Here is a 17,044-nt window from a genome sequence, read left to right as displayed (position 1 = left end):
CTGAGGAGAAATTTTCATCAGAAACGAACAGTAATTTTATTTTATCAATTTTTCTAAATAGATTTAAATGTTTTTATCACTTGGGTAGAAAATTGTAAAGAAATCGTCTAACAAGTTTTAAATTGTCGGGTTCAGTTTGTGTCAGCTGGTATTGACCTTAGCCAATGAGAGAAGGCCTTTCTTTATCTGTTTTAGGTTGAGGTTACCTTAGGTCATTGAGTAAAAGATGGCTGCCACCAGATGCCTGTTTTGTGTTGTCGTGGTCATAATCTTTGTTTTACACACTTTCAAATTAGTTCCTGGGCAGGTGATGACGGTGGAAGAAATACACGGATACAGGTACTTGTAGAAATGTATTGAATGTTCGGAAAAGACATCCTCAGGAGTAGTTTTGATCGTAAACTTTATGATAAAGTAACATCGGGTACAGATATAACCGGCGTTAGGCGTTACATATGCCACAGATGTTACCAGGTCCGACCCTGCACCTGTATACCATCTTAGGGAAAGAAGGCACTAAGCCTGTGTGGTGTAGGTCTCTACTTCAGCCAACATCCAACACGTACATCATACTTGCCTATTGCCTATCCAGCTTGTTCATTCACAGTCTTGGCATCTTCCACTGTTTGTAACCCCTCTGACACTGTTCTGACACTGAAAGACTGGCCCCGGCCCTGTTCTAGCAAATGGGACTTTGAGGTTGTAGTTATCTGTATCTGTATAGCCGGTATAACTGCCTTTCGGCGTAACACACCAGCTTCGCAGGCACACGGCGCGGCGGCAGCTGGCAGCATATTACACCGATCGACAATGTTACACCTAACCCTTGAACTTCTAGCTCTAGACTTTGTTTAAAGCTATCTATTGACAATGCCCCTACTGTACTTGGTGACAGTGAGTTCCACTCTGCAATAGTTCTAGGAAAGAATGAATTCTTGAACACCTCAATCCTTGGTTGATAACTCTGGTACTTGAAGTTATGCCCTCTTGTTGAGCTCTCGGCTGACACAAAGAAAGTTTTCAGCGGGATTCTTTCGAGCCCCCAGTCAGCTTATAATAGAGAGCTGGATCGTGTCATTGCGACATCTTCTATATACTGTAAAAAGGGAACTCTAACCAATACCCAGCACAGGTATGCAGCCCTTATGCTCGTTGACTGTTCTTGATGAGCTTCAATTGTGACTTACAGTGTTGTGTATATCATCTCCTCTAGAGAACAGGTGCGTTCCATGTTCCAGCATGCGTACAACGGTTACCTGCAGTATGCCTACCCGTATGATGAACTCCAACCCTTGACATGTGATGGCACAGACACATGGGGCAGGTACAAATCTCAACTCACTTTTTTTTTATTTTACAAACAAAGAGAACCGAGAGCAAACCACTCAATGATAAACGATACAGTATGGTAATAGTAATAGCGATTCAAAATGATGATACTCACAAATCTGTAGACTTAAATGTTTTTAGCAAACTTTCATACTCAAATCTTTTGTTATGAATTCATTTTAAAATTACTCTATAGAGAATACTGTGTATGAATTTTTGTTCAATTCATTCTGAAAGATGAACTGAACTACATATTTGTTTTCCAGCTATTCTCTTACATTGATTGATGCACTGGATACATTGCTGGTGAGTTTTTATTTGACACTATAGGGCTAGGGTGTTTGTGCTCACATGACATGTATCTGTATCTGTATAGCCGGCATAACCACCTTTCGGCGTAACACACCAGCTTCGCAGGCATCCGGCGCGGCGGCAGCTGACATGTATATCATCAACATTTTGAAATGATTAAGCCTTGAAAAATAATGTGTGATGAACTTTTAAAGACTTCATTTGAACTCCAGTGAAAGAAGAGTGGGAAGAATAGGAAATAAAATAAAAACAGAACATGAAAATTTTTCATCAGAGTAAAACTAATCAGTCCTATAGAGTTGAAACTTTTGTTCCAACACAAAGGCTAGGGTTGTTCTCATTTAGAGCTTTCAACCAGTCACTCTGGTCTTCTTCAATAGACTGACCCAGTGAGACTTCACGTGGCTTCTGACTGTGATGTCAACACTGGGTCAAAGGAACCTGGTATAACATGTTGGCTGCTGTCTTATCGTAGCCTCTTCCACCTCTCTCAGGAAGTAATCTAGTTACCTGTGTACTACTACATGTACTATGATGTAGTTTCTGATGTTCTGTGTTTCCATGTAGGTGATGGGGAATCACAGTGAATTTCGCCGTGTGGCACAGCTGCTGGCTGACACAATGACCTTTGACACAGACGTGAATGCCTCCGTTTTTGAAACCAACATCAGAGGTAAGTACAGAAGACCTGTATTGACATCATCACAGCCCAGGTATGACATGAATTTGAATACTGGCACACCATGCACATTGTAAAATCCTGCATGCACATTCTTTATTTATTTGTTAGATGAATTTTAATTTTTGATGTGTACAATCATGTCTGCTTGTCTGTCTGTGCACAGTTGTAGGAGGCCTGTTGTCAGCTCACCTGTTGTCCAGGAAGGCAGGAGTAGACCTGGAGCCCGGCTGGCCGTGTGACGGCCCCCTCCTCAGACTGGCTCAGGACGCCGCCAGGAGACTCCTACCTGGTAAGGACTTCTAGAATCATCCAGTATGGATGTATTGTACTCATTGTGTTTGTGTGTGCTTACTTGTGGGTCTGGAACTACATGTATTTGCCTGAGAGAGTGGACCCCTGATTCGATGCGATTTTTCCAAGCAGCCTTGAGTTTGTAATCCCTGCTTTACCTTTTGAGTCAGTTAGTCAAACTTCCTAAGGTTGATGTCTCTGACTCAGGGAGAAGAGATGCTGCTACAGTGAGCACTAGTTCAGTGCCTAGAAGTGGTCCTTGCGGCTTTACACTGAGCAAACTCGCTAAAAAGAATTCTAGCCATATAGATTGACAGGAAGGTCCACCCAAATAGGCCCCCATTATAAATTGTACATTAGACCATCTGTAACTTTGGTTGTGTGAATCAGCTCAATGAATCTCTCAAAAGGGCTAAGCTAACAAATTGACATGATTTGTTTGGATACAGCCTTTGACACCCCTACTGGCATGCCGTATGGAACAGTCAACCTGCGGTACGGGGTGCCCCCTGGTGAGACTCCGGTGACCTGCACCGCCGGGGTGGGGACATTCCTGGTGGAGTTCGGGACCCTCAGCAGGCTGACTGGTGACCCTGTGTTCGAAAACACGGCCATCAGAGCTCTCAAGGCCCTGTGGGACGTCAGATCGGACATAGGATTGGTCAGTTTTATAACCTCACGATTATTCACTCAGTAGTCACAAGAACATTTGACAATCTTTCTATCAGATGTTGACTAATGTACTAGTACTAGTATTAAGTATAAAAGCTGTATACCTAAGGTACAATCAATCAAGCCGCAGGCATCAAGGTAGATGCATGGCGGGCATTGCCGGCTGTAGCCATGTCCCTCCAGGATGTTCTGTTTTCTGCCAGCACTCTCCATTCAGTTCTGCTGACCCCTAAGGTACCTAAGGTACAGGTTTAGTATAAAGCTGTGTACCTAAGATACAAGTACAGGTACAGTTACCTGTGTTTAGGTGCAGGTCTGAACCTTTGACCTGTACCTGAACAATTCGTCACATTAACATGTTCTTCTGAACTCCAGGAGACCTTTTACAAGCTATATGTACATGTGGTAGTCATGTATATATATAGTTAAAATCTGATCCATGGTTTCTAAAATCTCTGATTTCTTGTTGTAAACTGTTTTCAGGTAGGTAACCACATAGATGTGACCACAGGCCGCTGGACAGCTGTAGACTCAGGAATAGGTGCAGGAGTGGACTCCTACTTTGAGTACCTTGTAAAAGGTTATATACTGTTGGGTAGACCTGAACTCATGGACATGTTTAAAGGTAAGTCTGGACATCCAAATTGTACAAAAACCGTATGATGTTTTGTTGTTTCTGCATGATACTTAGCCCTGAAACTATTATTATAACTTATATCTCGTTGAAAAACTTACAGTATTAATACTTATTCATTGTACATACAGTATGTGGAAAAATTATTGTACAATGTTTCAACATACATTTGTGGTACTGTTATTTTTCCCTACTATTCAAGAACATACACATGGAGAATCATACCTGTAGCTAGAAGGATAATGTATGTAAACCGGATAGTAAGTGTAAGTATTGACTCAGAACAATTCACTTATAATACCGGATGTAAATTGTTCTGTTCTCAGAGTACAACAAAACTATCAACACGTACTTGAAGTACGATGACTGGTACATGTGGGCCAACATGAAGAAAGGACAGGTCACCATGCCTGTCTTCCAGTCCCTGGAAGCCTATTGGCCAGGCTTACAAGTGAGTGACCAGTGTCAATTATCCTCTTCCATACTAACATGAAGATACATGTACTATGTTTTACAATCATGAAATCTGTTTGTAGGTGACACCTGAGTGATGAAATTTTTAATACTATACAATTGGTTTTCCAACATCGACATTGAAAATGAAATTGCCCTCATACAAGTTTTACTTTTGCTTAACTGTATTATATAAGTTGGATCACTACAGATCGCCAAATTTCAGAAAAAATGGAAAGAAAAAAGACAATCCCTAGATACCGACCCTAATTACTTTCATGACTGGAACAGGAAACACAACATTTTAGTCACATGACATCTAAAAATCATTTGTATCCCATCAGAGTTTGGTCGGTGATGTTGACTCTGCCATGAAGTCCCTACACAACTACCACCAGGTGTGGAGACAGTACGGAGCCACGCCCGAGTTCTACAACATCCCCGGCAACAAGGCACAGGAGAAAAGGGAGGGATATCCTCTCCGACCTGGTAACAGCACATCTACTAGCTATAGTGTTCTAGCCAGCGTCTGTCTTTCCTGAATGTTACCACTCATGGCATACAAAAAGTTTCTCCAAGCCATCATGTTTGACATACAAAAAAGCAGTGTGTTAAGGTTATGGATAGAGATGTCATTTTACGTAAGTTAGTCCACTAGAAAATTGGCCCCTCATAATGCAGAAAATATCTTTTTTAGTTGAAGAACTGTTTTTTTATTGTTTTTGCTCTGTTTCTTCTTCTCTTCCAAACACACAAGGTGAATGACCTGGTCCAGATGTCTGTCACCATGGTAACTGTAGCAGGAGAAACAGAGCAGTAGTTTGTTAGGCTACACCATTGTGCCTTTGTTTTTTTTTTTTGTTTTGATTTTTTTCCTTTGTAGTTATGTCTTGTTTCCCCTGCCCTACAGAACTGGTAGAGAGCGCCATGTACCTGTACCGGGCCACGGGGGATCCGTTCCTCCTGCAGCTGGGCAGGGACGTGGTGGAGGCCATCAACCAGATCACTCGCACAGACTGTGGCTACGCTTCTGTACGTCAACTTTCATGAAAATACTAAGAGAAAACCCCGAATTTGAACATTTTGGGATGGGTGCTAGGACTTTGGGGAGAGGGAAGCACCCTTGGTTCATTGCTTGGGGAGAGCTCTTGACTGTAGTCCCTTCTCAAGCATCTGACATAGCAAGCAAAATTTGTGAAGTTGGTTACAAACATTAACTTTATCAAATTCAAAGATTTTTTTCTTTTGCTTTCTTCACAGATTAAAGATGTGCGCACACACCAGTTAGGCAACAGGATGGAGTCCTTTTTCCTGGCAGAGACAACCAAGTACCTGTACCTGCTGTTTGATCCGGACAACTTCATCCACAATGACGGGGGGCACGGCGAGTTTGTTCACACCGTCAACGGGAGATGTGTACTGGACGCCGGAGGGTACATTGTTATTCATTTATTAACTGTAAATCTCGATTTTGTGGTACTTTTATGTTCACAGTTTTTGCAGTCACTTCTGTACGTGAACAAATAATTTGCTGACTTTCTTTTTTCTGCACCTGCCACCACCACAAATATATAGTTCTACAATCATTTCATTTTTCTTAGACCGTGTAAGTAAATGGATTTGAACCCAGAACCTTCAGTTCTTGAGTCAACATAATTAACCCAAGGAGATTATAACCTAACCACAAAACCACCTTGCCATCTATGCAAAATCAAAATTTGGCATACTGTTGTGCTACACGTTCTTTGTCCATTTTCAAGGCTGCACTATTGGTTCTCAGATTTGCTCCAAAAAATTTTAACCAACATGGTGAAAAAAATTCTATGGCAGACAACCAACCTGATCCTAGTACTACCCTGATGATTATAGTACAGTAGATGCACTCAGGTTTATTGAAAATGATTAAAAATTACAAAGTAAAACTTAAGCTAAGGTTTTATTTGTATGATATGATGTATGATATGAATCAACAGTAAGAATGTTTTAATTGAGGGAAAAATTTACTGATTAAATATGCACAATTGTAAGAGACCTGATTTGTCATGTACATTGTAAGCAGCATGTAATATCTGTTTGCTTCTAATGCTCTATTTCTGTCTTGCAGTTATGTGTTCAACACAGAGGCTCACCCCATTGACCCAGCAGCCCTGTACTGCTGCAGTACCTTCAAGCAGGACCAGGAGGAGCTGCAGAAACTTCACACCACACTTGACTTTGCGTCTCTCCTGGAAGACTTTGAAGAGGATATAAAAGAAAAGGACAAGAAGGAAAGCGTTCCTTCGTTCCCTGAAAAAAGACTTGACAGTTTTATGGATCCAACAATAGATGAAACTTTAGCATCTGACACAAGACAAAGACTGCATTTTGACAAGTGGAAAAAGAGCAAAGTCACAAGAAGCTGGAATGAAGAGGATACAAAACACCCTGCCATTTTTACTTGTCCAGCTCAACCATTCTACTCTAGATTTTCCATCTTGGGAGAAATGTTTGAGGAGAAATAGTTTTGCCAAAAAATTCCTGTAATTTATTTATTATATAACATTTATCAAACATGCCAGATTAATGAATGTTGTCACAATGAACATGTAAATGATGAATTAAATTTTTAAAATGTGCAATAGAACTGTTTGTTCTCTCTATATCTGTATTACTAGAACTTACATTCTGATTTCTGACCCATGTTTTGGATCATACACTTCGTGTTATATTCTGTGCCCTGTTCTACAGAGTGGAAATTATTATAACCATTATTATAACTGTGTGGTGTAGTGGATAGAGCATCCGACTGTCAACCACAAGACCCAGGTTCAATCCCCAGGGTTGGACCCAGACATGTCCGGACATGCACCCAGACGTTGTGCCCTTGGGAAAGGCACTTAACATGCATTTCCCCCCTCAGTTAGAGGGTTCCTGGGCCCTACTAGGGTTTGGGTTGGCGTTAGGAAGAGCATCCAGCCGTAAAACTCTTGCTTCAAAAAAAGACTTGTACCTGGTGCAAGCATGTCTAACCCCCGGCTGGGGAAAAATGACGTTAAACTAGAAAGGCCAATATTTGCTTTGGAGCAAATACAGCGATGGGTTCACCACATTTTACGACATGGCAGGGAAAGAATGAGAAACACAAGGGAAAACAATGATTTACATTGATATAACTATAATATGAAGTAACATACAACTAAAACAACAGTTGGATAGCTATTCCCTACTTTATTGGTTAGGATTTTTAATTGCATAATGCAAACTGTTGATTTTCAAAATAAAAAAAAAAACGTTCATGCCCCGCATTCCAATGCTGGAGCAGAAAAGCTTGAAATACCTACCAAAACACTTGAATAAAGACATACTGTCAGTATGGAAATGCTCTGTGCAGGTGTTAATCAAGTTAAATCCCAACAGCCAATCAGCAAGAAATGCTCTGTGCAGGTGGAAATGCTCTGTGCGGGTGTTAATCAAGTTAAATCCCAACAGCCAATCAGCAAGAAGTATAGAGGAAAGCTGCATGCCTATTGGTTGATGCCCTGCATTCCATTGTGATGACTCATGCCCAGACGTGGTAAACACGGCACACTAACACAGTAATACATTTGCTATAACACAGCCAAAAAACTCAAATAAAACCATTCTAAAAGCCTGTATCACAAAAATTTAAAAAACGCCTAGGGGTATTTGCCCACTGTACCTCCATACCAAATTTCAGGACCTTAGGCCCTAAAATGAAAAAGCTGAATCCATTTAAAAAATGGCAGGAGGAGAAGGAGAAGAAGAAGAAACATCAGAAAAAGCAATATGGGTTCACCACCACTTCGTGGTGTGGTGAACCCATAATTAAACGAGCTTCATAGATTAAAAGCTAAAGAGGAGAAATATCACTGTCTGGAAAAGGGCTAATTCCAAGTCAGTCCACAAGTGCGCATTTGTATTTATTGGCAATGATATGAATAGTATATTTCTGGACAGTCTGACCCTACGGCCTGTGGCTATGGGACTGAGTGATTCTAAATGTTTGAAAATTATTAAAAATGATTTTTTTAATTCAAAGACTTTATTTATTTAGAAGAGTTATCAAATATTGATTTCATTGTTTCACTTTTGTGCTAAGTTAACTTTCTCCAACCTCCTTTATCGGACCAAGAAGGCCTCTTTGCTCCAATGTCATTGACCTGTCAGTCGTTGCCCCACCACGTCAAAATTTACATAACTAACTTTATGTAAGTAGTGCATTGCCCCATCAAATAAGTACAACAGACGGAACAAAGTAAATCCGGGTTGTCAGTCCTATACAGCTTTCCAGCTCAAGCTAACCCAGGCAGATCTTAGCATCTACCAGGCTTCTGGCTGGAAAGCGTTAAAAAATTGGCCAATAGAATGTACCTTAAACATACCAGTACAGTGTAAAGGCAAACTGTACTTTAGCGGACTATTGGCCATCAAGAAATTAAATCAAAGATCAAACATTGCCAAAAGAAGTAAAAAAGATAAGGTGTATATAAAGCCACGTACAAAAGATAACGTTAACAGTACAGTAACAGTCATTTTATACAACTGAATAATGTGCGTTTTTAAAGCATCTGATGTAATCGTTGGTCGATATTGGGAACGTTTCGGTTGCGTGGAGCAACTAGTTCGTCCCGGTTGGTGTTAGCCTAGATACCAGACTGTTTCAAGGGACATAACAGGCCGGCTCCTAACGGTCAACATACTCCCAAGATTCTCCCAACTCTACTACCACAGCCACAATTCTCAAAGTCCTTTTAAACATTGCTGCGGTCAAAGTTCTTGGTGATATATCGGCTCTAAAGCCGAGGAGGTGATCTGTATTTACCCTGAAAACAGTCTGGTAACGAGACTAAGTCTGCACAAAACAGATGACTTCATCCTGTGTTATGCGGAGGTCATTCAGAGGCCACGTGTCTGCACACGGGCAACAACAACGGATCCTGGGGGAAACGGTAATCTGCCGGAAACAGTATTCATAAGGAACTAAAATAGTACTACATTCCGGTTAAATCAACAAATTTTCGTTGTTTTTTTACCACGAGTTGTGACAAATTATGATTTGGTTTATATGAAGTTATCTTGTTATTAAAAGAATGTGTACTTTGATGTGCGAGGATTGTTCGAGATTTGGTCAGGCGGAGTGATTTTGAATACGTAATGAGGGGGAGATTCTTCCCGCCGCCTACCGTTGTTTACCTTCGCCCATTCAAACACAAGCCGTTGTGTTTGGGTGTGTTTACCTCAGAACCAGCCAACTTTCAGTGCAATATCTCCGTTATTTTTCCTCGTCCCAGTAAAGTATGCCGTCAAAAGAAGACCTGTTGGCTATGGAGCCTACTTCTGGAGAGCTGGACGATTTGGTGCGGCGAATCGGGGACAGTCTGCGGCTGAAGGCGGCGCACAAGCAGCGAGTTGGACGGGAGCGCATGGCGGCCACCCAGCGAGCCTCGCCCTACGGGCTACCCGTCGCCAAGTCGGGGACTGTGTGCAAAAAATCACCGCCTAGGAACGCCAGAAGGCTTCTTCACAGAAGATGTGACGCTGACGACCCCTACGCGATGCTTCAGGAGCTGTTGCGAAGCGGAAATTTGATCAAAGAAGCCGTCAAAAGACTCGGAAATAGGGGAGAGAAAGAGCGTGCTCGCGAGGCGAGATACCACCACGACTCCAACTGTGACTCGCCAGTCTCCGAGCTTTCAGAAATGTCGTCAGATTCCTCGGACAGATCCGACAGCAGATAGCAAGCCACGGACAAAACACTGCCAAGCCATCGTCTCATATTTTGTTGCCTTCTCACGTACATTTGTGCTGTTGTACTTTGTATAGTTCTCTAACGCTACATCGACATGTGACCTGTAAACAAACATTACCAAGAAGCGGTTACCAGTTTCCGGACTGCCCAGAACGTATCGAACTATAATTTTCTGACGACCACGCTGTTTCAGTAAAGGCACCATGTGAAGGGCTTTGTGAGAAAAATTGTCCTGATCATCGCCAACTGGTAAACAAGCCATGCAGCTGCTCGTGAGTTGGGGCGAAAACATTTACATACATAATTTCTGCATGCATGCGGTCTAAAGACTTCATAATTCTTCTGAGATGCTGGATCAAAAATTACGACGCGGCTCTTGAAAAAAACAAGGATCTGGATCAGAGATGACTCGGATTCCAAAAAAAACGCACAAGATCAAGCCAAAATCAGGGGACTGGACAATACACAGTGGCCAACATTCCAACGGACGGATGTGAAAAACAACTTGTGGCTTTGTGTGTGTGGATCGCAACATCTGACGCGCGACGCTCTTTGTTCGTCCAAGGCCCCATCAATTCGTCACAGAGAACAAGACTTCACCAGGACCTTGTGTAAAAAAATATCTATATGTTGAACAGATTGTTTGATCAATGTCTGGACATCTGTGTACAATCTCAGGACTTTTTTCTTGGATGTCTTCCAAAAACATCCTTGTGCTCCAGACGAAAACATGTTTACCTTCTCGTCTGTTGTGACGGCCTGGGTTCAGGGACATATTTGCATATCAATTGGCAAGGGGGGTAGATTGCAACAACAAAGGAATTCCCGTTGAGTAGTTACTTCAAATTGTACTCCTTTTGTCTCAACTCAACCCTTTGTACTTTTTTAGCTTTGTAATTTTCCACAACTCACTGGAAAAATAATTTTGGAGGATTTTCTATGCTTTTGTTACAGGCCCTTTCATCTGTTGCATTAGATTACTTAGCGAAATGTCGCGTCGCGACTTCTGTACAGTAGGCCTAAGATTAGTAAGAATAAATATGTTTTTGAAACTTCATATTTTCAAGACTTTGGAAGAGAAGGACATTTCCTGTACTGAATGTACTGCCACATTTTGTAAATTCCCAGTAATCTTAGTACTAGAACTTAGCTAGTAGAAGAACTATGCACACAAAAACAAAGTATGTCGATGCCAACGCCCACAACTGCACTAGTGTATTTAGTTGCAAACCTATTTGCTAAAATGTTTGTTTCCGTGTATGGTTTTCTTTCCATGAACAAGAACGTGGTACCATATTTATAAAAAAAGCCAAAAAGAGAACTTTATTCATGCTTTATAAAGCAGTATTTTGTTTTGTTTATGAAACCCAAGCCAGTCTTTAAAATAATTACATGCATTAAAAGTTCTCAATTGTGCCATAGACATTATTCGCATGGTTAAATAATGTTCATGTTATCTTGTGATCACCTGTTGTGATGATACCAAATATTATTTACAAACTCTTTCACACTTCCAACAATTCCATGACCAGTATTAGAAATCATTTTCAGGAAAACGAAATAAAAAAAGTGAAAACATGATTTTTAATCTCGCTGTTTCCTCTGCTTCCTTTTGATTATAATAATTAATGTAGCATTACAATACTATTACTATAATGTTACAAGTACTACTACTAGTACTTTTATTTATACAGAAATGCAGGAAATAGCAATCAAAGGATCAAAATTTTCTTGGGGGAGCATGCGGCTGCATGCCACACACCCCAACCTTCAGATTGTCGCATCTCTGACACAATGGCCCATCATGATGTTACAACAAACAAACATTGGATGAATGGGAAAAAATCAGGCTGGTTACCAAACCTATTTTAGCTTTCAAGTCAAATCTTACAAACCTATTCATTGTTTTAAGTTGTACACAGACAGGGCAGCTCAACTACCCTGTGGCTATTACAAAGTACTTATCCTGCTAACAAGACGAGGTATTACAATAACATAATATGAGCAGCTTAGCAATCTGTAACATTATTATAATTAAATAAATCATTGAGTCTTAGATTCTCTCTGCAAATAGCTATAGTAGCTAAAATGGGTTTTTAGGAATCAGGCAAGTATATTTCACAATAATTCATCTGTGCAACAAAGACCCTGGGGCACTGTGTTTAAAACATGTCTTCTCTGTACTTTTTAAAGTCAATGCCTTTAGCCAGAGTCACCCTCATGACTGCTCCATTCCGTGTCTCATCTTCTACAAGTTGGAGAAATCCCTCCACAACTGTAGAGACCCTAGGAAAGAGAAAAATCATAAAATTAAAAACTGGAACTTCATATTGTTAAGTATTGATTGAATGCACTAGAAAATTGTTACTTGAGTAACTGGATACATTTTAAAAATGGTCAGACATTTCAAGTAGCATACTTTTACAGTACTAGTGGTTTAGCAACCCTGCCTGTGGACCAAGAGGTTGGGAGTTCGAATCCGAGCCATTGTCGCTCACCCAACATGCACGCTACTGTAAAGGTTCACAGTCCTTAGGATGTTAAGCTGTGTTCTGTTGTTAATTGCGCTTGATGAAAAAAGATAGGGGAAATTTCCTGGTACAATAAACCTGTAAATACTGTACATAGCCCTGTCTTCTCTGTTGCGACCAGTGGGAGATTACATGTAGCTGATCAGTGAGTTAAACTGTATCGAGATCACTTTCCTTTCCAAAGTACACCCTAAATGATATGCTAGGGGAAGTTCTTAGTAGAGAATTATGTATGGAAAACTCAGAAAATCTGACAGTGGAATTAGAAAAAAACTTTCAAGTCTGATTTGCGCAGAATGTCAAAGAAGTTGAGTAGTGCTAATAACATTGACATTCAACTTACGGAAGCAGACCTCCGAGCTTCTCATAAGTTTTTGGTACCATCCAAAAATCCTTGCCCATGGAGTCTTCTGTCACCTTGACGATGTCGGTGTCTGTGAAGGATGGACAGATGACGTTCACCCTCACACCGTGCCGTTTGTAGTGCATCGCATGCTGGGAACACAGGCATCAACATTTTGTTACCATCCTCAAGTGGGTTAGGAAATTAAAATGATGGTTCTTGAATTACAGTTCCTAATACATGTATCTACAACTGTTGAAGGGGATACAGGGCTTGAAATATCATCTGTTAGTGCAGGTAAAATTGGAGCTGTGCAGGTATTTCTGATGTCTACCTGCACCTAACCTGCACTGGTTCATGTAATGTTACTGGGCTTATAATTACATGCACATAAAGGTGTATGTGGATTTGAATTAGCCTGGCAACAACAGTGCAGGTTAACATTGTATGCAGAAAAAATAGTATTTCAAGCCCATGTGACAGTCCATATTCCACATGAAAACTTACCCCCATGCACCTGGATGCTGCAACCACACCATGTTTGGATGCTGTGTACACGGGAGCAGCTGGGATGGAACTCAGCAACCCTATATAAAGTGGAGACAATTTGAAATAAAAATTCTAGTTCAACAATGCAGTGATTTCTAAATGGAGCCTTAGGTTTTAGTGTAATCCATACTAATGATTCCTACATTCTGAGAGGTGCATGAGGATTCAATGTTACCTGCACCAGTGCAGAAAAAAAAAGATTTTGAGCCCTGACAACTGTGAGACTACTGTACGGGGGTCTGCCCAAGTTCATACTGTGGAACTTCCAGAACTGTAACAGAGCTGCCATGGTCAGGGGTAGAATTCAAATTGAAAGATGTGAGGGAATATTTATTGCATTTTAAAGAAGGACTTCAATGTTCAAATGAAGTTTGAATTTAAAAATTTTGTTTCATTTAACTTACTGAGCATGTAACGTGTGGTAATATTACAGTACAAAACACAATTGTACACTCTACCAGTAATATGTGCAATTTGTATCACCTGCTATAGAGGCAACATTAATGATGTGACCCCCTCTTCCCCCGTTTTGGGTGCTCATGTGGTTCAGTCCAGTAAAGGTCCCTCTGATGACAGCTTCCTGTGAAGTGGAGTTAAAAAAGACAGTTATTTCCTCTTGGTATGGAAGTATTGTTCTGGGTAGGCTGTTTGTGGGTTTGTGTGTATGCTTGTCCAGACGGAGTAGGATGACAGCACACGAGTGGGGGAAGATTGACAGGCAGAATGTAACCGCAGGTCAAATTGTCAGACACAGGGAATGAGGTGCACTTTAAGTTCATCCTTAGACCATAAAACTGAGTAGCACTCTGAAAGCACATCTGCCATATTTCATAGTAAGTCCATAAATACAATGCAAGGCCAAGATCTAAACCTGCATGAGGGTAAAAAAATAAACAAAAAAATCTTAACTTTATTCAATAATGAACTGGCTCACCAAGTTTATAGCCAGGCACCTCTCCCACTGTACCTCATTCAGGATGCCAGCATTGTTAACCACCAGGTCCAGACCTCCGAAATGGGAGCTGGCCTTGTCGAAGGCACCTGGCAGTGACACAGTACAAATACTAGTACATTGTATAAGATACATTGTGTATTACTCAGTAATTCACTTTACATTCATGATAGCAAAAGTTCACGGTCTGAGAAAAATGGAGGTGTTCACTATTGTTCACTGTGGCAGCAGGTGCAGAAAAAAGAAAGTTGGTGAATTATTTGTTAATGGTAATAATAAGTGAGAAGTGACCATGAAACTTTACGTGCGCTTCCCCTTATGAGTTCTCTGGTGTCTTTACTACATGTAGTATCGTACTGGGAGTGTTCCCTGCAAACCATTTTTTTTTTACTTGGTTTTAATTACAAACAAGGAGGTTGTAATTCTACCTCTATGTTACAAACAATCAGACTGGAAAGATAGGCTTTCAGAAAGAAATGCTATAGGCCTGGAGATGGTAAAACTCCTTTAGAAGCCAGTCGGTATTAATGTAGAGATAAGCACGAGAAACATGATTATTACCATCCAGTTGTTCACTAGCCGTCACGTCACACTGGATGAATCTGGAGTTCTCGGGTCCAAACTTTTCTGCCATCTCCTGTCCTGTCCGCTCTCCTTCCTCTGGCTTCATATCTAACATCGCCACCTGTATGTACACGGAAATCGTACCAGTATGATAGTTGTTCAAGCCTTCTATAGCCTAGGAGCCAGACCCCCTTTGGCTAGGGCAAGATACAAGCCCCAATAACAGAGTCAAGGCACCCAGGGGATAATTTATTTCTCGCAATGGGATAGACAATACGGAGAGGGTAACCAGGAGCCAGGTGTCTTGGGAGAGAGCCAGTCGACAGGATCATTGAATTTTCTTTCTCTATTGTATATTAAAGTGCTGGGGTCTGGCACCTAGTTTATGCCTTCTACAAAATTACTACTAGTAATAGTGTAAGTCATCTAGCACTGGCCTCAGGGCTTAAAACTTTTTTTTCTACACACCTGCCGGAAACAGTGACATTTACCTGCACCACTCAGACTAAAAACTGTTTGGAAACCATTGCCATTATAATTATACATCATAGGTGGTAACAGTCAAATTGCAGCAAATAAAAATCGACAGTCATTACAACTAACGTTACATGATAGACGCAGTTACTGTAGTACACGGACAGGTGCAGGTAAGATGAAGATTTTTTTTAAATTTGGTTAATATATTGTATGAAATTAACAAGGACACCTAGTCCAAGGATAGCCCTAGTAACGGTAATACATTTGTATAATCATTAGACTTGGCCGATGGATTCTGCATAATAAATTTACGTTACAACTTTTTGTTACTCACCCTCGCTCCTCGTTTCAGTAGAGCTTCGGAGAACGCCTTCCCGAGGCCCTGAGCTGCCCCGGTTATTAGCGCCACCTTCCCCATAAGTGCCATGATGTATACCTCTTAAAAAGTTGCCAAACTTTGATTGTTGCTAACTCCAAGTTTCTTTCCTTTCAAATGCTCAGTGCTCTTTCAGACTTGCTGTGACCTTTAACCTCCATTAGGACAACACTGAACACAGCACAACATAAAACTGTAAAAGTTACAGAAATACACAAAAAGCGAGCCATTAAACGTTATGTGTGCACAAAAGGTACTTGATAAAGTTTTAAATGATACATGATAATTTATTTTCAGTGAATACATCACTTCACTGATTGTAGTTTTCTACTACCTATTTTTGGTTTCATTTTGATGCTATCTCCTGCCTGCTTATACATGTAGCATCGGCGAATGTAAGGCAGTACTGTAAGCTCTGCATAGTAAGTAGTAGGTTCCAAACTGTACTCCTCTGGCTGGCCATTAGAAACTCATCTGTCATACTTTTTAGTCCGATTTCGTTTCATGTCATTCCTAGAATATTTTTGTTGCCATCATCATGTAGAGCATGATTTATCTTATCTGTCATGTGCGATGTACGTGATGGGATCAGTATGTGATAATGTTTTCCATCAACATGTCGTTGATAGATGATTGCTTGACGTGAACTTCCTAAACTTTTTGCAGAACATTATCATTTACCAAGGATGCATATGTATTCAAGTTTTACATGGGCAAACCCACAATGCCATACCGACTCTTTAGGTTAAGGCCTTATGATCTATCAATGGGTTGGTATTATCATAAGTAGAGTAGAGTAGAGTAGAGTAGATCTTTCGTCTCGGTAGGAAGTTCTCTTCCACTTTGAGCAGCTCCTTGTAGTTTACTCGGTAGACATGGTCATCTTGTGGGGGTTGTTCAATGCCCGGGGGTTGTACACCACTGGATGACTTCTCATGTGTTTGTCCAGTCTAAAACTGTTCACACTTGGGGCTGACACCACCTCTTCCGGTAGACTGTTCCACCATGTTACTACCCTGTTGCTGTAGAAAAACAGTCTTTTGTTGTTGTTCACTGATCTTTTGTTTAGTCGTAAGCTGTTCCCTCTTGTTCTTGTTTTTTCTTGCATTTTTGGTAGGCAACCCTCTGTG

General features: G+C 40.8%; 2 protein-coding genes across 2 annotated transcripts; one reads left to right on the top strand and one right to left on the bottom strand.

Moving 5' to 3' along the window:
• The first annotated feature begins 202 nt into the window (after positions 1 to 202).
• Positions 203 to 11,703, top strand: LOC109480514 (ER degradation-enhancing alpha-mannosidase-like protein 2). The gene is made up of 13 exons (XM_019782719.1): positions 203 to 339; positions 1,214 to 1,324; positions 1,596 to 1,635; positions 2,209 to 2,314; positions 2,487 to 2,612; positions 3,064 to 3,275; positions 3,770 to 3,911; positions 4,247 to 4,371; positions 4,718 to 4,862; positions 5,284 to 5,405; positions 5,634 to 5,806; positions 6,478 to 6,873; positions 9,670 to 11,703. The coding sequence occupies exons 1-13, from the start codon at positions 227 to 229 to the stop codon at positions 10,109 to 10,111; spliced, it is 2,253 nt and encodes a 750-aa protein (XP_019638278.1). The 5' UTR covers positions 203 to 226; the 3' UTR covers positions 10,112 to 11,703.
• Positions 11,704 to 12,277: 574 nt separating this feature from the next.
• LOC109480505 (15-hydroxyprostaglandin dehydrogenase [NAD(+)]-like) lies at positions 12,278 to 16,069 on the bottom strand. Its single transcript, XM_019782710.1, has 7 exons — positions 15,873 to 16,069; positions 15,059 to 15,182; positions 14,480 to 14,586; positions 14,029 to 14,125; positions 13,504 to 13,583; positions 12,997 to 13,148; positions 12,278 to 12,408 (listed from the first exon to the last, which is right to left on the bottom strand). The coding sequence occupies exons 1-7, from the start codon at positions 15,963 to 15,965 to the stop codon at positions 12,285 to 12,287; spliced, it is 777 nt and encodes a 258-aa protein (XP_019638269.1). The 5' UTR covers positions 15,966 to 16,069; the 3' UTR covers positions 12,278 to 12,284.
• Positions 16,070 to 17,044: the final 975 nt, after the last annotated feature.

Source organism: Branchiostoma belcheri, unplaced genomic scaffold, assembly GCF_001625305.1.
Source record: "Branchiostoma belcheri isolate BF01 breed outbred unplaced genomic scaffold, Haploidv18h27 scaffold51, whole genome shotgun sequence".
In the NCBI taxonomy this organism is placed as follows: Eukaryota; Metazoa; Chordata; class Leptocardii; order Amphioxiformes; family Branchiostomatidae; genus Branchiostoma; species Branchiostoma belcheri.
The sequence above is the reverse complement of the archived record's forward strand: the minus strand, read 5'-3'. Positions and strand labels throughout refer to the sequence as shown.

Bases quoted from the DNA above. Each gene is read 5' to 3' on its own strand.
- LOC109480514 (XM_019782719.1), top strand. From the start codon at position 227: ATGGCTGCCACCAGATGCCTGTTTTGTGTTGTCGTGGTCATAATCTTT. The intron at 1,325-1,595 runs GTACAAATCTCA...TTTGTTTTCCAG, and splicing joins GGCACAGACACATGGGGCAG to CTATTCTCTTACATTGATTG. The intron at 6,874-9,669 runs GTTTTGCCAAAA...GTCCCAGTAAAG, and splicing joins GAAATGTTTGAGGAGAAATA to TATGCCGTCAAAAGAAGACC.
- LOC109480505 (XM_019782710.1), bottom strand. From the start codon at position 15,965: ATGGCACTTATGGGGAAGGTGGCGCTAATAACCGGGGCAGCTCAGGGC. The intron at 14,587-15,058 runs GTAATAATCATG...TGTCACTGCCAG, and splicing joins GGCTAGTGAACAACTGGATG to GTGCCTTCGACAAGGCCAGC. The intron at 14,126-14,479 runs GTGAGCCAGTTC...TCCACTTCACAG, and splicing joins GGTGCCTGGCTATAAACTTG to GAAGCTGTCATCAGAGGGAC.